We start from the raw sequence: 27,365 nt of genomic DNA, 5'->3' as shown, positions 1-27,365 counted from the left end.
ACACACACACAACGCAACAACACACACAACACACACACAACGCAGGACGTGCAAAGCAGCACCAGGTGTGGAGCAGTTTGTAAGCACAATATCAATTCTGTTCCTTGTTAGTGCTTCCTGACGCTTCACGGGCATTAAAGCATTAAAAAAGAAAGAAAGAACGAAAAGACATATATGTTATTGTCTTTAATGGCATTTGTATGTTATGTGTCAGAACATAAGATAATGGCCAAATTTGGGCCAAGCAATAAGATTTATATTAGAGCTCCCTCTAGTGACAGCAACAAGAAGTGAGCGGCATGCTTCTATTGTAGATTTGACGCCCCCTCCCCCACTGTGGCCACCTCTGCCATCCCGACCCCCCCCCCCATCTCCCCCGTCCCTCTCACAGTACAGGAACAGGAAGTGTGCAATCCAACCCCCGAAAAGCTGCTGGACCAGACGGTGTCACCCGGGCCACCTTAAGACACTGCGCAGGTGAGCTGGCCCCTGTCTTCACTGGCATTTTTAACACCTCCTGGAGTCATGCCATGTCCCAGCTTCGAGTCGTCCATCATCGTCCCTGTCCCCAAGAAGCCCCGGATCACAGGACTTAATGACGACAGACCCGTGGCGCTGACGTCTGTAATCATGAAGTCATTTGAGCGCCTGGTCCTCCCCCACCTCAAGTCCTTCACCTCCCCCTGCTGGACCCCTGCTGGACCCCCTGCTGGACCCCTACTGGACCCCTGCTGGACCCCTGCTGGACCCCTGCTGGACCCCCTGCAGTTCGTCTACAGAGCCAACAGGTCTGTGGAAGACGCCATCAACCTGGCTCTCCACTTCACCTGCAGCACCTGGACTCCCCGGGAACCTACTCCAGGATCCTGTTTGTGGACTTCAGCTCTGCATCAACATCACCTCCTGCTCTGCTCCGGGACAAGCTCTCCCAGCTCAATGTGCCCGACTCCACCTGAAGGGGGAGCACTGACTCCACCTGCAGGGGGAGCGCCGACTCCACCTGCAGGGGGAGCGCCGACTCCACCTGCAGGGGGAGCACTGACTCCACCTGAAGGGGGAGCACTGACTCCACCTGCAGGGGGAGCACTGACTTCCTGATGAATCAGAGGCAGTGTGTGCAGCTGGGGAAGAATGTCTCAGACACTGGGACTATCAGCACAGGAGTCCCACAGGGCTGTGTACTTTCTCCCCTGCTCTTCTCCCTGTGACAAACTGCTGCACCTCCAGCCACAACTCTGTAAAACTGATCAAGTTTGTGGACGACACCACCGTCATCACCATGACGACACCACCGTCATCACCATGACGACACCACCCTCATCACCATGACGACACCGCCCTCATCGGGCTCATCTGGGACTTGGATGAGTCTGTTACAGGAGGTGGAGCGGCTGGTGTCCTGGTGCAGCGAATAAACCTGAAGTTCAACGGCCAGAAGACAGTGGAGATGATCGTGGACTTCAGGAAAGTCCCAGCCCCCCAGCCCTTCCTCACTATCACAGACTCCCCCATCTCCACTGTGGACTCCCTCCGTTTTCTCGGCTCCCTCACCAAGAAGGCCCAACAGAGGATCTACTTCCTGCGGCATCTGAGGCATGAGATGATGGTGCAGTTCTATCTCATTGAGTCCTCACCTCCTCCATCACTATGTGGTACACCAGAGTCTCCAGGACTCTGGGACAAGCAGGTCGGATCAAAGCTGACCCTTCTCACCCTGGACATGGACTATTTGAGCACATTTTGTACATAGTAAGCATATTTTTATTCTTTATAATATAGTCTATTTTTATTCTTATCCTATAGCAGATTTGAACAGTTTTACCTTTTGACTTGTAGAGGTTGTTTTATCATTGTTTTATGTTGCACTGAATCACCAAAACAAGTTCCTATGTTTGTGAATTCTGTTCATTGACATAAACCTTTTCTCATTCTGGTTCTGATTCTGATACGCACTTGTGTCGAAACCCTTGAATGAAGAAATGCGTAGAACGATTCTGGTGATGATTTATGGACTTAAAAATGTATCTGGGGAAATCTGAAACAGGGTAATTTCTGCCTGAACCTGAAACAAGTGTGAATAAAGCTTTGTTCTGATGCGGGTGAATCGCTCTGACATCAGTTTCCCCCTCGACACCACAGTGAGGTACTCGCTCATGGACCCAGTCACGTCTCACATTGCATGATGGGATATTTGGACCAGGCATCGGGCCAGGGGTCCCAGTACAGTACAGACCACTGAGCAGCCTTCTGAGCGCAGGTAAACGGGCGTGTCATCGCCCTGAAGGCCGGTGTGGAGTAATGAGCAGAGGGTGTAGTTACATGCTCGTCCTGGCTCCAGTCGTTGCCGTGACCTCCGCTGGCTCCACTCAGGTTACTCTGGGACCTCCTGGAGAAGAGGAGATCAGGTGTGAGAAGGTTCTGGTAGAAATGTGACAGTGAAGACGGAGAGAGCTGGTGTAGAAGCTCCAGAAGCACGTTCAGACTGATGATCACACTGAACAAACAACACAGGCTTTGAATCAAACAATACAAATATTAAGATTAAGATATTCCTTTATTGTCCACACATGGGGAAATATCACTCATTGACGGAAGAAAGGCTCTTTAATAATTTAACTGTTTATGATTTAGTGAGTGAAAAGAGTGAAAAAATATTGACATGAAATGACTGTAAGAATAGTACTGATTTAAATTGTAAAAGCGTAGAATGAGAAACTGCTAAAGTACAGTTTTATTTCACTGACTAAGGGTATTTTATTTTAGTTGTCAAGTGTCCTTTTTATTATTGCACATTGGGATATACTTTTAAATTTGACCAAATAATCACATTCTTATAAAATAATGTCACTTTTTGTATGTTTTAGAGTCTTTTTAGTGCTGACTCCTCCCACAACGCTCACAAAACAGGAGCTAAACACTTTAACCCATCAAGAACAAGAGTTTTAATATTATTCATAAAAGATTAGTATTTACAACCATGTTATATGTTGTTTTTCATCAATTATCTGCTTTTTAATCTTCCAGCCAAAGAAATTCAGTTTGCAAAGGGTTTGTCTGGCCCATGAGCTCAAAGCTCACACTCTGCACATGGAACACAAGTATACTGCTCACAACGTTCAGACAAAAATGGTGAAAATCAAAAACACATTTTTTCCTTCTTGTTTAGAGTAAACAGCTGAAGTGAAGCCAGATCACGTCAGAGGTACAGGCTCCATGTGATTTATGAGGCAGTGAAATGAGAACATTTGGCCTCAGTGACAGTCGCTTATTTAAGGAGATTGAATTTAGAAGGAGCTGTTTACCAGAGAGAGAACCAGCCCAAAGAATCATTTCAATATTTTACTGAAACAGTTCTTCACTGGGCGTGTTGTGGGCGTGTCGTGAGCGTGTCGTGGGCGTGTCGTGAGCGTGTCGTGGGCGTGTTGTGAGCGTGTCGTGTGCGTGTCGTGGGCGTGTTGTGAGCGTGTCGTGAGCGTGTCGTGGGCGTGTTGTGAGCGTGTCGTGTGCGTGTCGTGAGCGTGTTGTGGGCGTGTCGTGGGCGTGTTGTGAGCGTGTTGTGGGCGTGTCGTGTGCGTGTCGTGTGCGTGTCGTGAGCGTGTTGTGGGCGTGTCGTGTGCGTGTCGTGAGCGTGTTGTGGGCGTGTCGTGGGCGTGTCGTGGGCGTGTTGTGAGCGTGTCGTGAGCGTGTTGTGGGCGTGTTGTGGGCGTGTCGTGTGCGTGTTGTGAGCGTGTCGTGGGCGTGTCGTGAGCGTGTCGAGAGCGTGTTGTGAGCGTGTTGTGAGCGTGTTGTGAGCGTGTTGTGAGCGTGTTGTGGGCGTGTCGTGAGCGTGTCGTGTGCGTGTTGTGGGCGTGTCGTGGGCGTGTCGTGGGCGTGTCGTGAGCGTGTTGTGGGCGTGTTGTGGGCGTGTCGTGTGCGTGTTGTGAGCGTGTCGTGGGCGTGTCGTGAGCGTGTTGTGTGCGTGTTGTGAGCGTGTCGTGGGCGTGTCGTGAGCGTGTTGTGTGCGTGTTGTGAGCGTGTTGTGGGCGTGTCGTGAGCGTGTCGTGTGCGTGTCGTGAGCGTGTCGAGAGCGTGTCTTGAGCGTGTTGTGAGCGTGTCGTGAGCGTGTCGTTAGCGTGTCGTGGGCGTGTCGTGTGCGTGTTGTGAGCGTGTCGTGGGCGTGTCGTGAGCGTGTTGTGTGCGTGTTGTGAGCGTGTTGTGGGCGTGTCGTGGGCGTGTTGTGAGTGTGTTGTGGGCGTGTCGTGGGCGTGTCGTGAGCGTGTCGAGAGCGTGTTGTGAGCGTGTTGTGAGCGTGTTGTGGGCGTGTCGTGAGCGTGTCGTGGGCGTGTTGTGAGCGTGTTGTGGGCGTGTTGTGGGCGTGTCGTGTGCGTGTCGTGAGCGTGTTGTGGGCGTGTCGTGAGCGTGTCGTGAGCGTGTCGTGGGCGTGTCGTGTGCGTGTCGTGAGCGTGTCGTGGGCGTGTCGTGGGCGTGTCGTGAGCGTGTTGTGGGCGTGTCGTGGGCGTGTCGTGAGCGTGTTGTGGGCGTGTCGTGAGTGTGTCGTGAGCGTGTTGTGGGCGTGTTGTGAGCGTGTTGTGGGCGTGTTGTGAGCGTGTTGTGGGCGTGTCGTGGGCGTGTCGTGAGCGTGTTGTGGGCGTGTTGTGAGTGTGTTGTGGGCGTGTCGTGGGCGTGTCGTGAGCGTGTCGAGAGCGTGTTGTGAGCGTGTTGTGAGCGTGTTGTGGGCGTGTCGTGAGCGTGTCGTGGGCGTGTTGTGAGCGTGTTGTGGGCGTGTTGTGGGCGTGTCGTGTGCGTGTCGTGAGCGTGTTGTGAGCGTGTTGTGGGCGTGTCGTGAGCGTGTCGTGAGCGTGTCGTGGGCGTGTTGTGAGCGTGTTGTGGGCGTGTCGTGTGCGTGTTGTGAGTGTGTTGTGGGCGTGTCGTGGGCGTGTCGTGGGCGTGTTGTGAGCGTGTTGTGGGCGTGTCGTGGGCGTGTCGTGTGCGTGTCGTGAGCGTGTTGTGGGCGTGTCGTGGGCGTGTCGTGAGCGTGTTGTGGGCGTGTCGTGGGCGTGTCGTGAGCGTGTTGTGGGCGTGTCGTGAGTGTGTCGTGAGCGTGTTGTGGGCGTGTCGTGGGCGTGTCGTGGGCGTGTTGTGGGCGTGTTGTGAGCGTGTTGTGGGCGTGTTGTGAGCGTGTTGTGGGCGTGTTGTGGGCGTGTTGTGGGCGTGTTGTGGGCGTGTCGTGAGCGTGTTGTGGGCGTGTCGTGGGCGTGTCGTGAGCGTGTTGTGGGCGTGTCGTGAGTGTGTCGTGAGCGTGTTGTGGGCGTGTCGTGGGCGTGTCGTGGGCGTGTTGTGGGCGTGTTGTGAGCGTGTTGTGGGCGTGTTGTGAGCGTGTTGTGGGCGTGTTGTGGGCGTGTTGTGGGCGTGTTGTGGGCGTGTCGTGAGCGTGTCGTGAGCGTGTCGTGAGCGTGTCGTGGGCGTGTCGTGGCAGTGTCGTGGCCGTGTCGTGAGCGTGTCGTGGGCGTGTCGTGAGCGTGTCGTGGGCGTGTTGTGGGCGTGTCGTGAGCGTGTTGTGAGCGTGTTGTGAGCGTGTTGTGGGCGTGTCGTGAGCGTGTCGTGAGCGTGTTGTGGGCGTGTTGTGGGCGTGTCGTGAGCGTGTTGTGGGCGTGTTGTGAGGGTGTTGTGGGCGTGTCGTGAGCGTGTTGTGAGCGTGTTGTGGGCGTGTTGTGAGCGTGTTGTGGGCGTGTCGTGAGCGTGTCGTGAGCGTGTTGTGGGCGTGTTGTGGGCGTGTCGTGAGCGTGTTTTGGGCGTGTTGTGAGGGTGTTGTGGGCGTGTTGTGAGCGTGTTGTGAGTGTGTTGTGGGCGTGTTGTGAGCGTGTTGTGGGCGTGTTGTGGGCGTGTCGTGAGCGTGTCGTGAGCGTGTCGTGGGCGTGTCGTGGCCGTGTCGTGAGCGTGTCGTGGGCATGTTGTGGGCGTGTTGTGAGCGTGTTGTGGGCGTGTCGTGGGCGTGTCTTGAGCGTGTCGTGAGCGTGTCGTGGGCGTGTTGTGAGTGTGTTATGGGCGTGTTGTGAGCGTGTTGTGGGCGTGTCGTGGGCGTGTCGTGAGCGTGTCGTGGGCGTGTCGTGGGCGTGTCGTGAGCGTGTCGTGGGCGTGTTGTGAGCATGTCGTGGGCGTGTCGTGTGCGTGTCGAGAGCGTGTCGAGAGCGTGTTATGGGCGTGTTGTGGGCGTGTTGTGGGCGTGTTGTGAGCGTGTCGTGGGCCTGTTATGGGCGTGTTGTGAGCGTGTCGCGGGCGTGTTGTGAGCATGTCGTGGGCGTGTCGTGTGCGTGTCGAGAGCGTGTCGAGAGCGTGTCGAGAGCGTGTTGTGGGCGTGTTGTGGGCGTGTTGTGGGCGTGTTGTGAGCGTGTCGTGGGCCTGTTATGGGCGTGTTGTGAGCGTGTCGCGGGCGTGTCGTGGGCGTGTCGTGGGTGTGTCGTGAGCGTGTCGGGGGCGTGTCGTGTCGTGGGCGTGTCGTGTTGTGAGCGTGTCGTGAGCTTGTCGTGTTGTGAGCGTGTCGTGGGCGTGTCGTGAGCGTGTCGTGGGCGTGTCGTGGGCGTGTCCTGGGCGTGTCGTGTTGCGAGCGTGTCGTGGGCGTGTCGTGTTGTGAGCGTGTCGTGAGCGTGTCGAGAGCGTGTTGTGGGCGCGTCGTGGGCGTGTTGTGGGCGTGTTGTGGGCGTGTTGTGGGCGTGTTGTGAGCCTGTTGTGAGGGTGTTGTGGGCGTGTTGTGAGCGTGTTGTGAGCGTGTTGTGGGCGTGTTGTGAGCGTGTTGTGGGCGTGTTGTGAGCGTGTTGTGGGCGTGTTGTGAGCGTGTTGTGGGCATGTTGTGAGCGTATTGTGTGCGTGTTGTGGGCGTGTTGTGGGCGTGTTGTGAGCGTGTTGTGAGCGTGTTGTGGCCATGTTGTGAGCGTGTTGTGGGCGTGTCGTGGGCGTGTCGTGAGCGTGTCGTGAGCGTGTCGTGGGCGTGTTGTGAGCGTGTCGTGGGCGTGTCGTGAGCGTGTCGAGAGCGTGTTATGTGTCGTGGGCGTGTCGTGTTGTGAGCGTGTCGTGGGCGTGTCGTGAGCGTGTCGTGAGCGTGTCGTGGGCGTGTCGTGGGCGTGTCGTGAGTGTGTCGTGGGCGTGTCGTGAGCGTGTCGTGGGCGTGGGCGTGTCGTGAGCGTGTCGTGGGCGTGTCGTGAGCGTGTCGTGGGCGTGGGCGTGTCGTGAGCGTGTCGTGAGCGTGTCGTGAGCGTGTCGAGAGCGTGTTATGTTGTTGTTGTTGTTGTTTTATGGCGGTTGGCATCCGAGTGTTGCATTACCGCCAGACTTTATTCCTCAGACGTTTCGTAGTCCTCAGACTCTGTCGTAGTCCGTAAAAGTACTCCTCCCATTGCTTTGGCGTTACAAAGCCCATGAGGTCATGATGTGTTTTTGTGACTAGAATAGTTGTTGTGTCAGAGACCAACCGGCTTTATTCCAGGGAGACTCCTCTTCACCTTCCTCGCCCTCTTTGACGTTCGGTGCTTTGGAAGTACAAAGCCCATGAGATCATGGGACGTCTTTGTTGTTTTACAAAGCCCATGAGGTCATGGGACGTCTTTGTCGTTTTATCCTTTAGAAGTCCTTCTTCCATCACTTTGGCGTTTCTAGGCCCATGAAGTCCAAGCGCGTTAGAACATCCTCTTGCTCCTCATCCTCGGCTCAGTCTCCAACACCCCCCACCTCTATAAACGTTTACCCAGCCCTGTGCTACATAAGTAAGCAACCACAGCCTGACACAAACCCTGTGACTGGATCGCCAGAACGTTCCGCAGATTGAACTCCCGCCCATTATTCCGAAACCACAAGGTCAACCCGGCCCTTTCCCTATCATAAGCCTCACAGCAAATCAGCACATGCTCGACAGTCTCTGGCACCCGACAGTGACCACACAGACCGGTCGGATGTTTGCCTATCCTACTCAGTGACCAATTGAGTCCAGTATGGCCAATCCTCATGCGGGCGAAGGCCCTTTCCTCCCACGCGTTCCTGCCCATAGACCCGCAAGGACCCACACTACCCTGTATGTGATAGAGATGCCGTCCAATAACACAGTGGCTCCAAAATTCCTGCCAAAGGCCGACCACATGACTCTTGATAACGGGCTTGATTTCAGACTTGCCCAACTCAACCGCCACATCAATTGATGGCCGCCGAAGGGAACGTTTAGCCAGTGCATCAGCCATTTCGTTACCATCCACCCCCACATGCGCAGGGACCAAAATGAAGGAAACCCTCACATCCTTCCTGGACAGGGAGAGCATCAGACAGAAGATGCCATTCAACACATCCTGTCTGCAATCCGATTTCCCAGATTTAATGCTTTGCAATGCAGAAAGGCTGTCAGAGGCCACCACAATGCCGCAACACTGCAAAGCAGATTCCGCCCATTCCAACGCCAACCGTATCGCTATAAGTTCCGACGTGAAAACAGAAAGGCGATCTGTCAACCTCTTCTTGACCGCTAGCCCCAGGTCAGGCACAAAATAAGCGGCGCCAGTACGCCCACTCTCAGGATCCCTAGACCCGTCGGTATAAATAAACACATCACCTGAGTGCTTATCGATGAGCGCTTGAACGGCAAACTGCGGTGCCCTCCCAGCGACTCCTCTAAGCTTGCCATGCAAGCTAACATCAACAGGAGCCGGGACAAACTTCCACGGAGCTATAGCAGACAAAGCCACCGACGGGCTCACACGCAGATCACCAACCCCCGCAAGCCGCGCCTTCGCATTTCCTACCTGGCTGAAAACCATACCGCCAGCCTCACTCTGCCCCCCATCAACCCTGAGAAAGTCCCTCACTGGGTGAGAGCTCGTATTACCTTGCACATTCACCCAGTAAGCCAACAGAAGTTCTAGCCTCCGGAGCCGTAACGGCAATTCCCCCAACTCAACCTGCAGCGCCGAGACAGGGGAGGTCCTAAAAGCCCTACAGCAGATGCGCAAGGCCTGGGCTTGCTCCACATCAAGCTTCTTTAAGTTAGTCTCAGCCGCAGACATGTAGGCTATACAGCCATAATCAATAGCCGCCCTCATGACGGCCCGATAAATACCCAGGAGCGACCTTCTGCTGGCCCCCCAGTCCTGGCCGGATAGACAACGAAGCAAGTTATTCACCCTTTTGCATTTACCACTGACCTCATCAATGTGCCGACGCCAACTAAGCCTCTCGTCAAAGGTGACCCCCAAGAACCTCACCTCCCTGACCTGTTCGAGTACCTGCCCATGCAGTCGAAGGGAGACGTCCCTATGCCCATTGAAGAAACAGATCACTTGAGACTTCCGTACGGACAGTTTAAACCCCCACTTCAGGGTCCACTGCTCCACCTGCTGTATTGCCCTTTGCAGTTTCGCCTCGTAAAACCGGAGATTCCTCCCTCTCACCCATAGAGCGCCATCGTCAGCATAAAGGCTCCTCCCAACAGACCCATCCACGTCGTCAAAGATGTCCTTAATCATAACATTGAACAAGATAGGGCTACACACACTCCCCTGCGGGATCCCATTCTCCACCCCATAGACCCCAGAGTAAGCAGCGCCCACTCTGGTTTGGATACGCCGGCCAGACAGAAAGCTCCGGACCCAGTTAAACAGTTTACCCTTCACACCACACTTCCGCAGCTTAATGAGGAGCCCATCCTTCCAAACCATATCGTACGCCTTCTCCACATCAAAGAGCACCGCAATAACCTTTTCTTTCTGAGCCCTGGCCAGCTGGATATCAGATTCCAAACACAACACGGAATCCATGGTGTTCCTGCCCCTACGGAAACCACTCTGGTGCGCGGGAAGCAAACCCTGACTCTCCAAGAAGTAATCCAACCGCTCGGTAACCATGCGCTCCATCGTTTTCCCGAGCTGCGACGTCAAGGGAATCGGCCTATAACTTGAAGGGTCAGACGCTGGCCTACCCGGCTTCAGAACCGGCACCACCGTAGACTGTTTCCACGCAGATGGAACACAACCTGAATCCCAAACACGGTTGAAAAGACCCAGGACTAGCCCAAGCGTGTCATCAGTCAAATGAGAGAGCATGTCATAGCACACCTCATCTTTACCCGGGGCTGTCTGTTTCGCCTTAGAAAGTGCTCTCCTTAGCTCAAACAAACTAAACGGAAGGTCAAGGTCATCTTGAGTCGAAGGCTGGTGCCCAATCAGCTCAGAATTCTGGGCCAAAGTACTCTCCCTGTAGTGCCTTTCCGCAGGTGAGAGATTGTCAGAGCTGTGCACCGACACAAAGGTGCTGGCCAACAGTTCAGCTTTGTCAACGTCGCTGACTGCTTCAACACCATTCAGTATTAGGACCGGGGTCCCATGACGGCGCTCAACCCCATGCATCCGCTTAATCATCCCCCAAACATCCCCGAGACGCGTTTCTCTCCCAATTTTGGAACAATACCGCCTCCAATAGGCACTCTTGGCCGTTCTCACAGTTTTCCGCACAACAGCGCGGGCCCTCTTGTAGTCAATGAGGGCACCCTCAGTGTGGGCAACCCTTAGCTGGCGAAACGCCGCATTTCTCGCCCTAACAGCATGACCACATGCTTCAGTCCACCACGGCACCCGCTTCCTATGTCCACTACCACCACTCTTAGGAATCGTGCCTACCGCTGACTGCGTGATGAGCGAGACAATTGCACTATTGAGATCATCCACCTGAGTCAATCCTCCTTCCTGCAGAACCCTAGAACCATCATCAGCTTTCCTCAGGAAAGCCCCCCAGTTCGCCCTTGCCAACTGCCACCTCTGGATCCTCGTCCCCCTGACCACACAGCTCCCAAAGCCAATCACGGTGCGGACTAGATAGTGATCGCTACCAAAAGAAAGATTACCAAGAACCTCCCAACTACAAACACCAGCTAACTCCTTGGACACAAGTGTAAGATCTATTGCACTTTCCGCACCGGTCCCCATATCATAACGGGTCCCACCCCCATCATTCAGACAAACCAACTCCCTTTGATTGATAAAACCCTCTACCACCTGCCCATACCTATCGGTACCACTACCGCCCCACAAAGCGCTATGCGCATTAAAATCCCCACACCACACGGCCTTTCCCCGAACATCCTTACCGATACTATGTAAGGACTCTAACGTTAACTCACCACACGGATTATAAAGGTTAACCACAGTAACAGCTTCACCACCCAGCCAGACCCTCACCGCCAGGGCCTCCGGCGCTTTACTCACACTGACAACAACGTAATTTAGGTCATCTCGGACAAACACAGCCACACCTCCGCCTCTACCCTGCTCCCTATCATTCCTAACACACACATACCCCTGTATCCCAAAACCCCACCTAGGTCGTAACCAAGTCTCCTGCACGCACATAACGTTCAACAAGGTAGAGACTTGAGCGTGTCGTGGGCGTCGTGAGCGTGTCGTGGGCGTGTCGTGTTGTGGGCGTGTCGTGAGCGTGTCGAGAGCGTGTTGTGAGCGTGTTGTGGGCACGTCGTGGGCGTGTTGTGAGCGTATTGTGGGCGTGTCGTGGGCGTGTGGTGGGTGTGTTATGAGCCTGTTGTGAGGGTGTTGTTGGCGTGTTGTGAGCGTGTTGTGGGCGTGTTGTGAGCGTGTTGTGAGCGTGTTGTGGGCGTGTTGTGAGCGTGTTGTGGGCGTGTTGTGAGCGTGTTGTGAGCGTGTTGTGGGCGTGTTGTGAGCGTGTTGTGGGCGTGTCGTGGGCGTGTGGTGGGCGTGTTGTGAGCCTGTTGTGAGGGTGTTGTGGGCGTGTCGTGTGGCGTGGCGTTTTGTTCTTCCACGTTGGCGTGGTGGCTGCACGCCGCGTGGCACCTCACGTACCGGTGCAGCATGCTGTCGCCGGTTGTCACAGTGATGAAAGCGGGCGAGTCCTCCATGGCGTCGAAGAACTCTGTCTCCTCATCCTCGTCGCTGGCCTCCTCTTGTGGCGCTCTCGTGCTCTCTTCTGCTGACACACACAGAGCAGACTTTTCAAATGTTCTTGTCTCGATCAGCTCTAATCTGCCTCAGAGGAACCAGAACGCACACGCTAACGCTAACGCACACGCTAACGCACACGCTAACGCACACGCTAACGCACTCCTCCAGCTGATATGTTCCTCTGACCTTTGGAATTCTGTCAGCTAAACTACTATCAGCCTTTACACTTGGTGCATGTGACGTTCTGTGAAGCTCAGAGCTGGTGTTTCTGCAGAAGAATAATGAAGCTTTTAGCGCTTTGAGACACAACACAAGGCCGTATCATCATCACTAAGACACAGCTGACTGAAAGAAGCCCCAGTTCAAACTGAAGCTGTTTCTGAATCCTTTGGAGAGCAAACAAATGTCTGCACTCTTTGTGAAGCCGACCCTCGAGTTTGAGTCTGATTTGAGCTCTGGCAGAGGAAAACAGATCAGGACTAAAGCTGCTGTTGGAGGAACGATCTGACAATTCCCATTTCAAAGCCGAAACCAATATGACTAAAATATAGATTTAAGGAATGGAATGTCGTACAAACCAATCCTGATCAGTCCTGGAATTATTGACTTTACTGAAAATAAGTAGGTTACCCTTTTCTTTCTATATTTGTGGTGTCCAGGAGCAAAAAAATGCAAACACATCTGCAAATGTATGTGGAATTCTCTCTCCATTACAGTTCAGATCAAGCTGCCAGTTTGTGACATAAACCACAAAGATTAAAGTTTAAATGACTTGTATCTTGATTGGTCAAAGGGGCAATGTTGGCATAGAGTGGGAGTGTTTGGGCTCCAATCAGAAAGTTACTAATTAAATCTGGACCACAGCTCTTGTTTGTAACAGACAGTCTTCTGTGGCAGGACATCAGGGTTAATAACATTAGGGACTGATTTGAAACAGATGATCTTAAAGGTAGTGTACGTAGCCTGAGCACTTACAGGTTTAAAGTGATACTACTGACACAACTGAACCTTGACCTTAACCTGCCTGTGGGAGTCACACGGGACAGTTGGTGTCGACATGAGTCAGTCAGCGCCTTTAATCCTCAATTAAAAGACTGGTATGTTTCCTGTTTTAAAGAAGGAGCCACAGTCACATCCGAGCCTGCTGCAGATAGAGGTACATCCAGTGTTCTCCCTGAGCGGCCCCTCTGAGCGGCCCCTCTGAGCGGCCCTCTGATCGTCCCTCCATCTGAGCGGCCCCTCTGAGCGGCCCCTCTGAGCGTCCCTCTGAGCGTCCCTCCATCTGAGCGGCCCCTCTGAGCGGCCCCTCTGAGCGTCCCTCTGAGCGTCCCTCCATCTGAGCGGCCCCTCTGAGCGGCCCCTCTGAGCAGCCCCTATGAGCGGCCCTCCCTCTGAGCGTCCCTCCCTCTGAGCGGTCTCTCTGAGCAGCCCCTATGAGTGGCCCCTCTGAGCGGCCCCATCAGATGAGTGCACTGTGGCCACGCCCATCCAACACCTCAGATCACAGGTATTTACACAGCTTAAAGGAAGCAAATTACAGCAGTGATATCTGTTCATTTTTAATTGAGGCTTTAATGCACTTGTAATGAAACAGCTGCCCGGTGGTGGAGTGGTTAAAGCAGCAGCACACATGCCAGACCCATGTGCAGCCGACCACAGTGTCATGAGATGTCATTTCCTGTAATCTGTGGCATTTTAGATCAACAAATACAAATGTTACAGTGGTAAGTTTCATGATGATGTGATAAGCAGCAGGAGTTAGAGAGGTTAAGAAAAAACAATCCACCTTAATGTTGTGATACTGGTATCGATACTCCAATATCAGTATCATGATATTTCAATGACATCATGCATATTATTGTTTCCTGGATTTCAGTGGATTTCCATGTCCGTACTGGCCAAAGACAGTAGAGGGTAGCACTGAGCCTCTAAGCCAGGGGGGGGGCAATTATTTTCCTCCGAGGGCCATATTTGAATCCAGGCCTGTAGCGGAGGCCGGCCCCGATCATTGGTGTGAAAAAAAAGAAATCCCAAAAATTAAATATCAAATAAAATATCACTTTTCTGTCAAATAATAGGCTATTGAATCTATTATTTAATTAATTTCACGTAATATTTATTACGGATACAAGTGCAGACAGATGCCTGAGAGCAGAAAAGGAAAAAAAAAAAAAATTATAATTTTTTTTTAATATTACTTGGACAAGCTTGGCGGTCCGGATTGAAAGGCCCGGGGGGCCGGATGTGGCCCGCGGGCCGTAGTTTGCCCACCCCTGCTCTAAACCCATTGTATTTAAAAGAAATGACAAACGGTTTATTCATTCTGGAATCTGGATGTGCTCCATGTTACCAACGTATCAATACTTTTACTAATCAGTATTCATACGGATTCATTCAGTATCAATACCAGTGTCTCATTTTATGACTCATCAAAACAGATTAAAAAAATAATTATATTATGTGAAACTCCAAAGTCAAAGCAAAATCGCCATAGATTGTCATCAGTATTGGGATACAGTATATCGTGAAATATTGTATCGCACATGAGGCAGCCTGTGATTGCCAGCTCTAATCAGCAGGTGGCGGTGTCTCCACACTAAAGTTACACGGAGCAGCTTTAATCACACATTATGATACTTCTGTATAAGTTTATTCTAAGAACACTTGTGTCACAGTTTAACCTGTTGTTCACATGCTGCTGAACACACAGCCTCTGCTGCCACTCTGTGCTCTCCAGCGCCCCCTGTCTGTGCACGGGACACTGGACTGTGTGGACAGAAAAACTAAAGCCTAAAACTTTTGTCAGACCTCATGGTTTATGTTGCTTCTAAGAGAATTCAACAGAAATGTGGAGAAATACACTGTGGTTATCTGCGGTAATTTGCAATAATAAATCTAGAAACATTCATGATTTCATCTGCTGTTTGTGCTTGTAATGAAATAAAGACTGGCTAAAGGTTTATGGGGTGTAATTCCTTTGATGTCGTGCTATTCTCTCTAACGATCAGGTGCATGTCAGTGTGTCTCATGCTGCTGCTGTCACAGGGACAGAGCCCCAACTCGCCCCACAATGATACGATCATTTCTTGGCCCGACCCGCGGGGAGAGTTAAGAGTGTGTTTGAGTTCAGGCCATGACTCATGTCCAGCTTCTTCTCCTCCAGAATCCCAGGCTCACTGAGGTGCAGAGGCCGAACCAGCTGTGACTCATGATGGGTGCAGGAGCTGGGCTTTAGGTAGTGACCGTTCAGATCCGAGAGAGGACAAAGCACAGGTTTAAACACACTGGATCTTCAACAGTGAAGAGCACATGCTACTTTCGGACTGCAGGACAAAAACACATGGACAACTTAATCAGGCTTTAGTCATTCTGATTTGAACATGTTGACTTCTTTAGATTGGCAATTTCCATAAAACATTTAACTTTAAGTGGTTTTATTTTCAGGCCTGAGCCAATAGACAAGAATGGTCCCGGCGAGGGACTTGTATCTGGAGACTCTGAGTTCTAATTTTGAGTGAAGACCCTGTTGAAAAATGTTGAAAGACGGCTCAGTAGCGCCACCTCAAAAAACGATGAACATGGGGCCAATGGGAGCGCAACGGCAAAAAAGTCACTCCAAAAAAATGGTTCATGTCAGGACATGTAAAAAATGATATTATGACCCGCCATAAATCATACAAGAAGTTGACCAATTAAATGTTGGCACAGACATCCTTCACCATCAAGGACCACGCCCCCCGCTGAGATGCAAAGTGTTTATTCACGACAACACGAGTCACATGGATGTGGTTTTGGGGCTTCTGGTGATGAGGGCTGGAGGGCCTCGAGACCCCCATCTGGGAGATAAATTAGACTAATAAGAAGAAGAGGGTCGGAGGGAGGGGCACGAAGTCACGACCGCTGATGTGTGTGACCTGGATGCCTAAATAGTGCAGTCGCAGGAAGTGGCGTGAAAGGGGCGTGGTCCTGCTCCCGAACATGAGAGAACAAACTTATCTTCATTTCTTGCCATTCTTAACAAAAAAGTCAATGACGGCATTCCTCTAGCTGCAAGCATGTTACCGTGGCAACCTGACAAACACTGCCATAGACTCACTGCATTTTGAATGGGATGAAAAAATGTACTTTGACATAAACAGTTCAAATGAGCGGCTGATCTGGGACCAGTGCTGGTCTGCGGGAGCGGCTGATCTGGGACCAGTGCTGGTCTGCGGGAGCGGCTGATCTGGGACCAGTGCTGGTCTGCGGGAGCGGCTGATCTGGGACCAGTGCTGGTCTGCGGGAGCGGCTGATCTGGGACCAGTGCTGGTCTGCGGGAGCGGCTGATCTGAGACCAGTGCTGGTCTGCGGGAGCGGCTGATCTGGGACCAGTGCTGGTCTGCGGGAGCGGCTGATCTGGGACCAGTGCTGGTCTGCGGGAGTGGCTGATCTGGGACCAGTGCTGGTCTGCGGGAGCGGCTGATCTGGGACCGGTGCTGGTCTGCGGGAGCGGCTGATCTGGGACCGGTGCTGGTCTGCGGGAGCGGCTGATCTGGGACCAGTGCTGGTCTGCGGGAGCGGCTGATCTGGGACCAGTGAGTCCAGTAAAGACGTGTCATATTTCCCTGTTTCTGAGGCTGGTGCAGCTGAAGCGTCTCCTCGTCTGTGATGGACTGTTACAGCAGGAACAACACTACACACTACACACACTACACACTACACACACTACACACTACACACACTACACACTACACACACTACACACTACACTACACTACACACACTACACACTACACACTACACTACACACTACACACACTACACACTACACACACTACACACTACACTACACTACACACACTACACACTACACACACTACACACTACACACACTACACTACACACACTACACACTACACACACTACACACTACACTACACTACACACCACACACTACATACACTACACACACTACACACACCACACACTACACACACCACACACTCTGCTACACGTGTGTTATTGGCATTTTTGAGCTTCCAACCAGGACCCTCAATTGTAGCTCCCGGTTTATATGAGTTTAGAAAAATCGGACTTACCCTTGCTGAGAGAGGGCCCGCTGGAGGGCCCGCTGGAGGGCCCGCTGGAGGGCCCGCTGGAGGGCCCGCTGGAGGGCCCGCTGGAGGGCCCGCTGGAGGGCCCGCTGGGCGTGCTGCTGCTCGGGTGCGTGGGCTTCTCTCTCCAGGCCCGCTCCAGGCTGTTGTGCTGTTTGGCTAGCTGCTCGATGGTCTCCTCCAGGTGGGCCCTTTGCTCCCACTCATACTGCAGCGCTCGCTGCCATCTGTGACTGTGGCTCTCGGCCAGGTCCAGGAAGTCTCGACACGCCTGCACACACCACGGACAAAGGAGGTCCAAGGTCACTCTGGTGTGTACAATAGATTTGGAAAGGTCCCTATATCAGAGCTAGTCAAATATTTGATGATTTGAAACTACAATTGTTCTGTATCGTCAAAGGACTGAAGTATCAAGCCTTTTCCTATGTATCAACATTTTCGACATTTTAGTACATTTTTGATACTTTGCAGTGACGACCTGCTAGGGGGCAACTGCACGTATTTGAAGTATTGTTTCACCGTTACCCGTTACCATGGTAACACAATTTACACATTATTAATCACATTATTAATCACTGATATGTTTTTAGATCAAAATCAACAAAAAATACAAAATAGAGTAAAACGATTTTCAGGAGCTTGTGATTGGCTTTTGAGTGTTTATGGTCCAAGGTGAATGTGACTAACTGAAAAACAGTTGGCTAATGCTAGTTAGCTTGTTCAACAGCACCTGTTGACAGATTAAGACAAAATTAAGTTAAAGGTGGAATGGACATAAATCATTAGTCCTGCCACGTGTCAATCATAAAACGCACCTTTCGCTCACCTGCAGCCGCGTGCGGTTCGTCCCCACGTTTCCGCGTGCCTAAGCGCATGGATCTATCATAATATAGTTCCCTCAGTGTACGGGGCAAAATGAAGACGGAGAAAGACTCAGAAGAATTCAGAAATCTACGGGAGACGAGAGATGCGATGCGATCCATTGCGCTAATAAACAAACGCACGTGTGTGTTGTATCAGTCCACACGGGGGAGTGGCATGAGCACGGGGGAGTGGCATGAGCACGGGGGAGTGGCATGTGTGCGGGGGAGTGGCATGTGTGCGGGGGAGTGGCATGAGCGCGGGGGAGTGGCATGTGTGCGGGGGAGTGGCATGTGTGCGGGGGAGTGGCATGTGTGCGGGGGAGTGGCATGAGCGCGGGGGAGTGGCATGTGCACTTCCGCCTGCGTTCTCAAATCGCCGAAAAATCGTCCATTGCGCCTTTAATATGTTAACTCAGGTTTGAAAATCCCTGGAGAAAATCTGTGCTTAAGACATGAAAAGGAAAAACAAGACTCATGTCAATCATAACTTGTCCTCAAAGTAAGATCAAGTTCTCATAAAGAGTTCTCTAACTAGATCTGCAGATTTCTAAAACAAAGTCCAGATGAAAACAACAGAATCTTTTTCTACAGAGTCGGCCTATTCTAGCCTCTCAGTTTAATTGCAATAGGAACAGTGCTGGTGTCCCTCAGGGCACTTGATGACCTACGCACTACACGTTATATGCGTTATTGGAGTTACTGTGTCTGGCTAACAAAAGTTTTAAAAGCTTTGATTAGTTAAAATAAAAATAAGGAGTTGTTATAACCAAGAAATGAACCAGGCTTAAAACGTTCCTCTTTGAAATGCTCCGCCGGCCTAGGAGCAACTCTGGGGGAAGTATGGCAGCTTGAGCACTATCCTCTGCTGTTCACATCTTTTTCTTCTTCTTTTCCCACTTCCCCACCGGGACAGGCACATCGATGACCTGTGGACCCAGATGATCCTCAGCTCCCTCCCTCCCTCAGCGGTCTCTACTCCGGATGAATGGTTCTTCATCTGCCTCGAGAACTCAAGAACTGGTTCTCCTCCTGAGTGGGTCCAGCTGATCTCTCCTTTTTCCCAAGGAGGTTTGGTAGTTTTTCCTGGTCAAGAAGGAGGATCTAAGGACAGGGAGTTTGGGACATTTGGCTGAGGACACGGGACGCTGGCATATTCCCAAGTCCCTATGGACATTGTTTAATCTGTGCTCGCCCTTTGAGTCAACCGCTGTTGTGATTACAACATTGAATTGAACCTTGTTCTCATTTATATTCACACTATGAAGAAGAAACTGAAGAAACAGCAATTGTGTCCATTCCTTTTATTTAGTCCACTCAGACTCACGCTGCGCCTTCAGTTCAATGCAACGATTCCATCTCCTTGACTGCAACAGGCAATGTCCAGGGTTTGTTTAACGTATACTTTTGTAAGACCCTTTTCTGACATATCATCACGACACTATTTGATTCATTTTGTATCAGTGCCGCTTCCTCCACATGATGGGCCTTCCATGCAGTCCTCGGGCTGCCAGGGATGACCAGCTTCCATCTCACATCAATAAATCATTGTTATTTGCAGATCTTTGTGTTGTGTGGTTCTTGCTAAGGCATAAATCAAAACTTTCAAGGGAAATAATATATAAATTAAATAAATGCATTAATAATGTGAACAATCATTCTACTAAATACATCAAAATAAATCGGAAAGAGAAGGTCATTTTATTTTGAGAGACAAAGAATGGGAAAGTATAAGTACATCTCACTGGAGGACCACAACATCACATGTCTGGAGGGATTTCTGTTGGAAAACTGTGTCTGGTTTCTTTCTAACACATGTCAAAGTGCTCATTACTCAGGATGTATTTACTGCTGGAGAAACGATGGCTGTTTTGGTGCTGTCCTGTTATTCACAAAGTCTGGACTGAAGTCATGAGGCACAGGATTGTCTTCAGCACAGATATTCCAATGGACTTTAAAAACTGTCCCTCGGATGTAAGGGATCATCTCAAAATGGGTTGAAGCTGAAAAGACCATTTTTTCAGTCTCTCTCTGGATCCTCCCCCCCCAAAAGACTTTGTCTGGCTTCACATCACATTTTACGCGTTGATAAAACGATATAGTAGCTTGCTGCACACCTCTAGTGAACATCCCTGAACATCCTTTGGTAAGTTTATATTTAGAAGTTATGAACTCTCCACATAATGTCACCTGTCGCACATGTTTGTTTACTCAATCCACATGGTCCACGGGCCCCTAGGGGCCCTAGGGGCCCTACGATCATCCCATTCAACCCAAACTGTGAGATGACCACATTGAGAGAGTCTCAAGAGGATGAGAGAGTGAGAAACTAATGTTTCATGTCAAAACCTGTAATTGTCAATTGCCTGAGTTTAGACCTTAGACATGTCAGAATGACAGAAGCAGGACACGCCCTTTTGTCTCTGTGAGAATCTCACGTCTTCTGTGATTGGCCGAAACCTCATGCAGGTTTATTTTGTTTCCTTCTTCCTTTCTGTGCCGCGTCTTGCAGCAAAAGAGCTTTTCCAACTTTTCTGCACCAGCCGCGTTGGCGACGGCGACGCCCACCCCGCCCCTTGCGCGGGGCACGGCGCGCCGTGCTCCCCCGTGCGCTCCCCGTAGCACCCGCGCACGCACCCGCCCCGCTCCTCGCACGCACCCGCCGCCTAATGTTGGCCTAATGCTCGTTGCTGAGAGAGTGCAGAGTTTTTTAGCATTTCAAAACAATTACCGCCACAACGAACGATGTATTGAAGCTTCAAAGCAACAAAAAGATGAAATGTAGGTTTAACCGCCCAAGACAAAAAATATTAAGTCTTTTCAGCTTCAACCCAATTTGAGATGATCCCTAAGACTCCAGAGATGGAGACGATTCACGGACACATGAGGACAACAAAGACATGGGCGATGGAACTGAGTCGACTGTGAAGGACTGAGATCACTTTGAACATTTATAAAATGGAAAATCTGACTTTGACTCTGAACCTAAACGGGTCTGGGACAGGTGGGATCGTCACCATGGAGACCATGTGCCTGTATTTCTTAATTCCTTTGGATTTTGACTTTTCTCTCCCTGGTGTTTTTTCGTTCTATTTTGGTTTTCAAAATATTACAAAATAAAAATAAAAAAGACGAAATTACTCCAGATCACACTGTCCACAGCCGAGGCTCAGAGGCTGAAGGAGGAAGGCAGAGAGGTCAGAGGGGTCAGAGGGGTCAGAGAGGTCAGAGGGGTCAGAGAGGTCAGAGAGGTCAGAGGGGTCAGAGAGGTCAGAGAGGTCAGAGGGGTCAGAGAGGTCAGAGGGGTCAGAGGGGTCAGAGAGGTCAGAGGGGTCAGAGGGGTCAGAGGGGTCAGAGAGGTCAGAGGGGTCAGAGAGGTCAGAGAGGTCAGAGAGGTCAGAGGGGTCAGAGAGGTCAGAGAGGTCAGAGGGGTCAGAGAGGTCAGAGAGGTCAGAGGGGTCAGAGAGGTCAGAGGGGTCAGAGGGGTCAGAGGGGTCAGAGAGGTCAGAGAGGTCAGAGAGGTCAGAGAGGTCAGAGAGGTCAGAGGGGTCAGAGAGGTCAGAGAGGTCAGAGGGGTCAGAGAGGTCAGAGGGGTCAGAGAGGTCAGAGAGGTCAGAGGGGTCAGAGAGGTCAGAGAGGTCAGAGGGGTCAGAGAGGTCAGAGGGGTCAGAGGGGTCAGAGGGGTCAGAGAGGTCAGAGGGGTCAGAGAGGTCAGAGGGGTCAGAGTTGTCAGAGGGGTCAGAGAGGTCAGAGGGGTCAGAGAGGTCAGAGAGGTCAGAGGGGTCAGAGGAGTCAGAGAGGTCAGAGGGGTCAGAGAGGTCAGAGGGGTCAGAGAGGTCAGAGAGGTCAGAGGGGTCAGAGAGGTCAGAGGGGTCAGAGGGGTCAGAGAGGTCAGAGAGGTCAGAGGGGTCAGAGGGGTCAGAGAGGTCAGAGGGGTCAGAGGGGTCAGAGAGGTCAGTAAACAGCAGTAGCCCTGACACACATTGTGAAAAGCCAGTGCTATATAAATGTGACCATTTTACATTTCAAAATGTCCCTATGACACAGACATTCTTCACTAAAGTGTTTATCTCAATATTCAATCTAAAAAAGTAGGAAATGTAATGTTCTAATCCAAAGACAGAATTCATCTGTCATTTCTCCTCCAGGACTCGCTCTGGGCTTCAGAGTCTGAGACAGAACGCAGAGGGAGATGATCAGGGTCATTTATAGATCATATTCAATAACAATATATACAACATCTCAGACATATACGGAAGAAAGAAATAGATTTGATTTTATAAATATAATAACTTCTCAAGCGGGCGTTCTCAAAGCGAAGCCCACAACGATTGTGAGTTCAGAATGAAGACAAATGAACACATGCAGTTTTATTATCAAATTAAATAAATAACAATTAAATAATCATTGTAAACCATTTAATAGAAAGATATTGAAGTTGTTTTTAAAACCTGCTGGAGCGAGTGAGGGGGAAACCTGCTGGAGCGAGTGAGGGGGAAACCTGCTGGAGCGAGTGAGGGGGAAACCTGCTGGAGCGAGTGAGGGGGAAACCTGCTGGAGCGAGTGAGGGGGAAACCTGCTGGAGCGAGTGAGGGGGAAACCTGCTGGAGCGAGTGAGGGGGAAACCTGCTGGAGCGAGTGAGGGGGAAACCTGCTGGAGCGAGTGAGGGGGAAACCTGCTGGAGCGAGTGAGGGGGAAACCTGCTGGAGCGAGTGAGGGGGAAACCTGCTGGAGCGAGTGAGGGGGAAACCTGCTGGAGCGAGTGAGGGGGAAACCTGCTGGAGCGAGTGAGGGGGAAACCTGCTGGAGCGAGTGAGGGGGAAACCTGGATCTGGAAAAAAAGACTCAAATCTGTGCTCTGCACATAAAATCTACATGTGTCAATTATGTTTGCATTGAAATATGAACAGACATGGGTTAGGGCACATGAACTGTGACTGTCCTGAAAGAAGTGACGAGAAGAACAGACAGGACCAGAGAGCAGAGTTTGATTGATTCCCGCAGTGTTTAGCTATATTACAGACTATCTCCTTTCCTCCAATCTCCAAACTGACGGAGGGTGTCTACAAGACCGCGTCACCATCCCCCCTCCCCCTCCCCCCTCTCCACCCGCCTCCCCCTCCCGCCTATATATATATATATATATATGTATCTGTTCTGCACACGCTGTAGAGTAAACACCAGATTTATTTAGGCTCAAAGTAGTGTTGATCTGAAGTTCTATCGTTTCTCACTCAGTCGCGCGGCAGGAGCGGCGCATTGCGGAGCAGACAGCTGTGGGACTACGTCACGGGTTGGGAGGGGGAGCCAGATCGCTCTTCTCAAGGGTGGGGGCGAATATCAAACCAAGCCGTCTGCATTTCCGGGTTGGTGAGGGGGTCCAAGGTCTGGGTGATATTTCTTAACTATTATGTTAAGGGTGTTGCACAACACTTATTATTATCAATTATACACTTAGGATAGACTACGAAACGTGAACAAAAGCATGTTATGGCACCTTTAATAAGGCTTCAATTAAACCTTGTGTTGTCAATATGTTTTCAAATCATTGCCAAATTAAAAGAGCTTGGTTTGCAAAATTATAAACTGGTAGAAAACCAGATCAAAAATAATAACTCTCATGCTTTATAACCTCAGGAGGCAGGGCCTGGGGGGGGGGGGGGGGGGGGCTGGGGGGGGCCTGTAAAGTGAAATGTGACATAAAACACAGGGGCCCCGGAGCTGAAGACCACTGCTGCAGACACACACCAAACATCATCCAATTATTGGGTTGCTTGCAATTTTATATATATATATGTTCAATGCAATACTGTGGAACATTCCTGCATCTATATAACATCTCCATATATAACTCTATAACATCTCCATGGAAACAAGCAAATGGCAATAAAAAAGTGAAAAAGTGTGCGAACACGTGCTTAACGCTGTCCTACAGCTTTTAATACTCAAATCATTTAAAATACCAACAAGCATGACATTATGTTGTGTGCTACTCTTTTCATTTGAGATGTTTTAACAGGCAGAATATTCACTACAAATGTGCCATGTTCAAAAATCAGAAATGACCAAATGATTTCTTTTGAGCTGCAGCTTAAATGCTGAACCCTCCGTCTGTCCTGAGCTCCTTCTGGTGCCCCTGTCCCACAACAGGACACACTTTGCATTACAGCATTAAACTTCTGTCTGTTCTGGATTTAAAGTAGAGATAAAGGTAGTTTACTTTATGCCAACACCTTTCTGAACTGACACAGACGTTCTTCAAACCACGTGTACAGTATAGAAACATTTTAGAATTTAAGAGGAACAAAAACAGTATTTTAAAGTGATAATGCCAACAAACAAACAGAACGTCAGATGCCCTCACCTCCTGTGCTTCCATGTGGTCTGGTTTAACCCTGTGCGTGCTGTTTAAAAAGGCCTGAGCCATGTGACCAGCACTTCCTCCCTCTGACCATTAGCACGACGCACTTCCACTATTTAGTGCTGAGTGTCCGGTGTGTCTGCATGTGACCGCTCCACACGGGTCACCAGCGGACAGACTCTACTTTACTGCTGATGTCAAACCATGTGGTCGGAAACAAGGCGGAAAAACTAGCAAGACTCAGCATTCATCTGATTGGTTCCCTCGTCTTCATTCATTTATCTCTCTCTCCCAGAACTCCACCAACCGATTACGTCATCGCAAACATTCCATACAAAGTACCAGATCTGACCCAGTTTTATTTTTTTCAAACCTAATCTTTTGGAGAATGTTTTATATTTTAAGGTTTTTCTGATGACAGTTCTTCTCTAGCAGAAGCAGAAGTGCATTGTGGGAGTAGAGTTGGAGACAGGTCTGAGGCTCAAACACAGCCAAATAAATGAGGCAAAACTGTTCCTGTTTACTCTAGCTTTAGCCACGCCTCTCACACACACACAGACACACACACACACACACACACACACGTACACACACACATAAACACGTACACACACACACACAAACACACACACACACACACACACGTACACACACACATAAACACGTACACACACACACACAAACACACACACACACACACACATTTACTTTTTCATAACTATTTAAATATTAAAACCTTGAATTAATCAGAACTGAAGTAGATTTAAAGATTTAAGTAAAACAAGTTTGAAGAATAAATGAGCCACTATATGTTTTCAGCTGTTTTACAGCCCAAAGGGGTTAAAGGTGCTAATAGTAGATATGGGTAACACATTTGTAAATCCTATTCAATTTCAAATTGATTTTGAGAAAATATTTGTCAAAAAAAGAGTTGTTCCATTTTTTAAAAATCTAAAACAGAAACATTTAAGTTCAATTTAAGCATAAAAATTGACAAAAAAGTTGCTCAGAAGGGTTTAGAAAACCAGAGATATGTTTGGGTGACATCAGAGGCTCACATGCAGCAGACCTCTGCCCCCCGAGCGGTTCTGGAACCCCGAGCGGGTCTGGACACCAGAGCCAGTCCAAAGTCATTCTATTGTTTAAGTATATATTGTATTTTTTTTTTTTACATTGACAAAATATTCAAGGTTGAGAAAATATAAGCAGTACATGACGCTCCTGTCGGCTCCTCCAAACATAACATGTGCTCGCCAGTATTTGCATCAACATTACATCAGAGATGAACTGTAGAGAGAGATTCTGATATCGATATCGACTGATACGCAGGACGCTGGAGCAATGAAGCTGAAGACCTGGCTTTATGTTCCACAAAACAATAGAACAAATTCTATTTAGTTTTTGAAGAGCTTGAATTTGCCTTGCTATAGATTATCAGCAAATCCCGTCCCTATCCCTGCCCCACAGCCAGGTCTGAGCCTGACCAGTGTGACCATACCTGCAGCTGAGCGAGGACAACTCTACGGGGAACCCACACTGACCAATCAGTCGTCCAGAGCTCTTGTTGTGTCCATATGTTCAAAAGTGAAGTGAGGAGCTGAGAGCTGAGGGCTGGGTCACTCCACAGTCCAGTGAGGAGAAGAGGGGGGGGCAGGGCTATTCCTGTCTGCTGTCATATCCACTGTCAGATCGAGTGTCTGTGTGAACCCTCTCACACGGAGTGGTGAGGGGGGCAGGTCGGGCTGGCACCAGCGGCCCAGGACCGACAGGGGGCCTAGTCAGGGGCCTAGTCAAATCTGAGGTATTTCTGCACTTGACTTGTGTTAGAATGAGAAAAGGTTTATTGCCATTGTCAATGAACAAAACTCACAAACATAGGAACTTGTCTTGGTGATTCAGTGCAAGATAAAACAGTGAACAATGATAAAGCAACATCAAAAAGGGCATTAAAGAAAAACAATTTAAATCTATTATAGGTTAAAAATAACAATAGGCTTACTATGTACACAACACGTTGAATTCACTGATGTAGTGCAGAAAGTGCACAGTGAGTGATTTATTACAATCAGTTAAAGTGACAGGTGTTTTGAAGTGTTCATGAGTCCAACAGCAGAGGGAAAGAAACTGTTCTTGTGGCGGGAGATTCTGGTCCGGATGGACCGCAGCCTCCTGCCTGAGGGGAGTGGCCTCCTGCCTGAGGGGAGTGGCCTCCTGCCTGAGGGGAGTGGCCTCCTGCCTGAGGGGAGTGGCCTCCTGCCTGAGGGGAGTGGCCTCCTGCTTGAGGGGAGTGGCTTCCTGCCTGAGGGGAGTGGCCTCCTGCCTGAGGGGAGTGGCCTCCTGCCTGAGGGGAGTGGCCTCTTGCCTGAGGGGAGTGGCCTCCTGCCTGAGGGGAGTGGCCTCTTGCCTGAGGGGAGGGGCTCAAATTGTCCGTGTCCAGGGTGAGAAGGGTCGGCTGTGATCCGACCTGCTCGTCCCAGAGTCCTGGAGACGTACAGGTCCTGCAGAGATGGAAGTCTGCAGCCGATCACCTTCTCAACAGAGGGCGCTGTAGTCTCTGTTTGTCCCTGGCTGTGGCTCCAGCGTACCACACGGTGATGGAGGAGGTGATGGAGGAGGTGATGGAGGAGGTGAGGATGGACTCAATGATGGCCGTGTAGAACTGCACCATCATCTGCTCTGGCAGCTTGTCTTTCTTCAGCTGCTGCAGGAAGTACATCCTCTGCTGGTCCTTCTTGATCAGGAGCTGATGGTGAACCCCCACTTGAGGTCCCGGGTGATGGTGGTGCCGAGAAAGTGGAAGGAGTCTACGGGGGAGATGGGGGAGTCTGTGATAGTGAAGGGGGGGCTGAGACTTTCCTTAAGTCCACGATAATCTCCACTGTCTTCTGAGCGTTGAACTTCAGGTTTATTCGCTGCACCAGGACACCAGCCGCTCCACCTCCTGTAACAGACTCATCCAAGTCCCAGATGAGCCCGATGAGGGCGGTGTCGTCATGGTGATGAGGGTGGTGTAGTCATGGTGATGAGGGTGGTGTCGTCATGGTGATGAGGGTGATGTCGTCTACAAACTTGATCAGTTTTACGGAGACGTGGCTGGATGTGCAGCAGTTTGTGTACAGGGAGAGGGGG

The 27,365-nt window shown here is 50.6% G+C and overlaps 1 protein-coding gene across 2 annotated transcripts in view; it reads right to left on the bottom strand.

The window, feature by feature from the left end:
* Positions 1-27,365, bottom strand: part of osbp2b (oxysterol binding protein 2b) — an 88,763-nt gene that overhangs the window by 18,754 nt on the left and 42,644 nt on the right. For both annotated transcript variants that reach the window (XM_072432717.1, XM_072432718.1), the window contains 3 exons: positions 17,000-17,285; positions 11,823-11,946; positions 2,320-2,386 (listed from right to left, as the gene is read on the bottom strand). In XM_072432717.1, coding sequence (XP_072288818.1) covers positions 2,320-2,386; positions 11,823-11,946; positions 17,000-17,285 — 477 coding nt within the window. The remainder of the gene's footprint in view (positions 1-2,319; positions 2,387-11,822; positions 11,947-16,999; positions 17,286-27,365) is intronic.

This window comes from Eucyclogobius newberryi, unplaced genomic scaffold (assembly GCF_026437365.1).
Source record: "Eucyclogobius newberryi isolate DKJ021-1_F unplaced genomic scaffold, fEucNew1.0.hap1 SCAF_6, whole genome shotgun sequence".
Lineage (NCBI taxonomy): Eukaryota > Metazoa > Chordata > Actinopteri > Gobiiformes > Gobiidae > Eucyclogobius > Eucyclogobius newberryi.
This window is presented reverse-complemented; position numbering and strand designations above follow the sequence as displayed.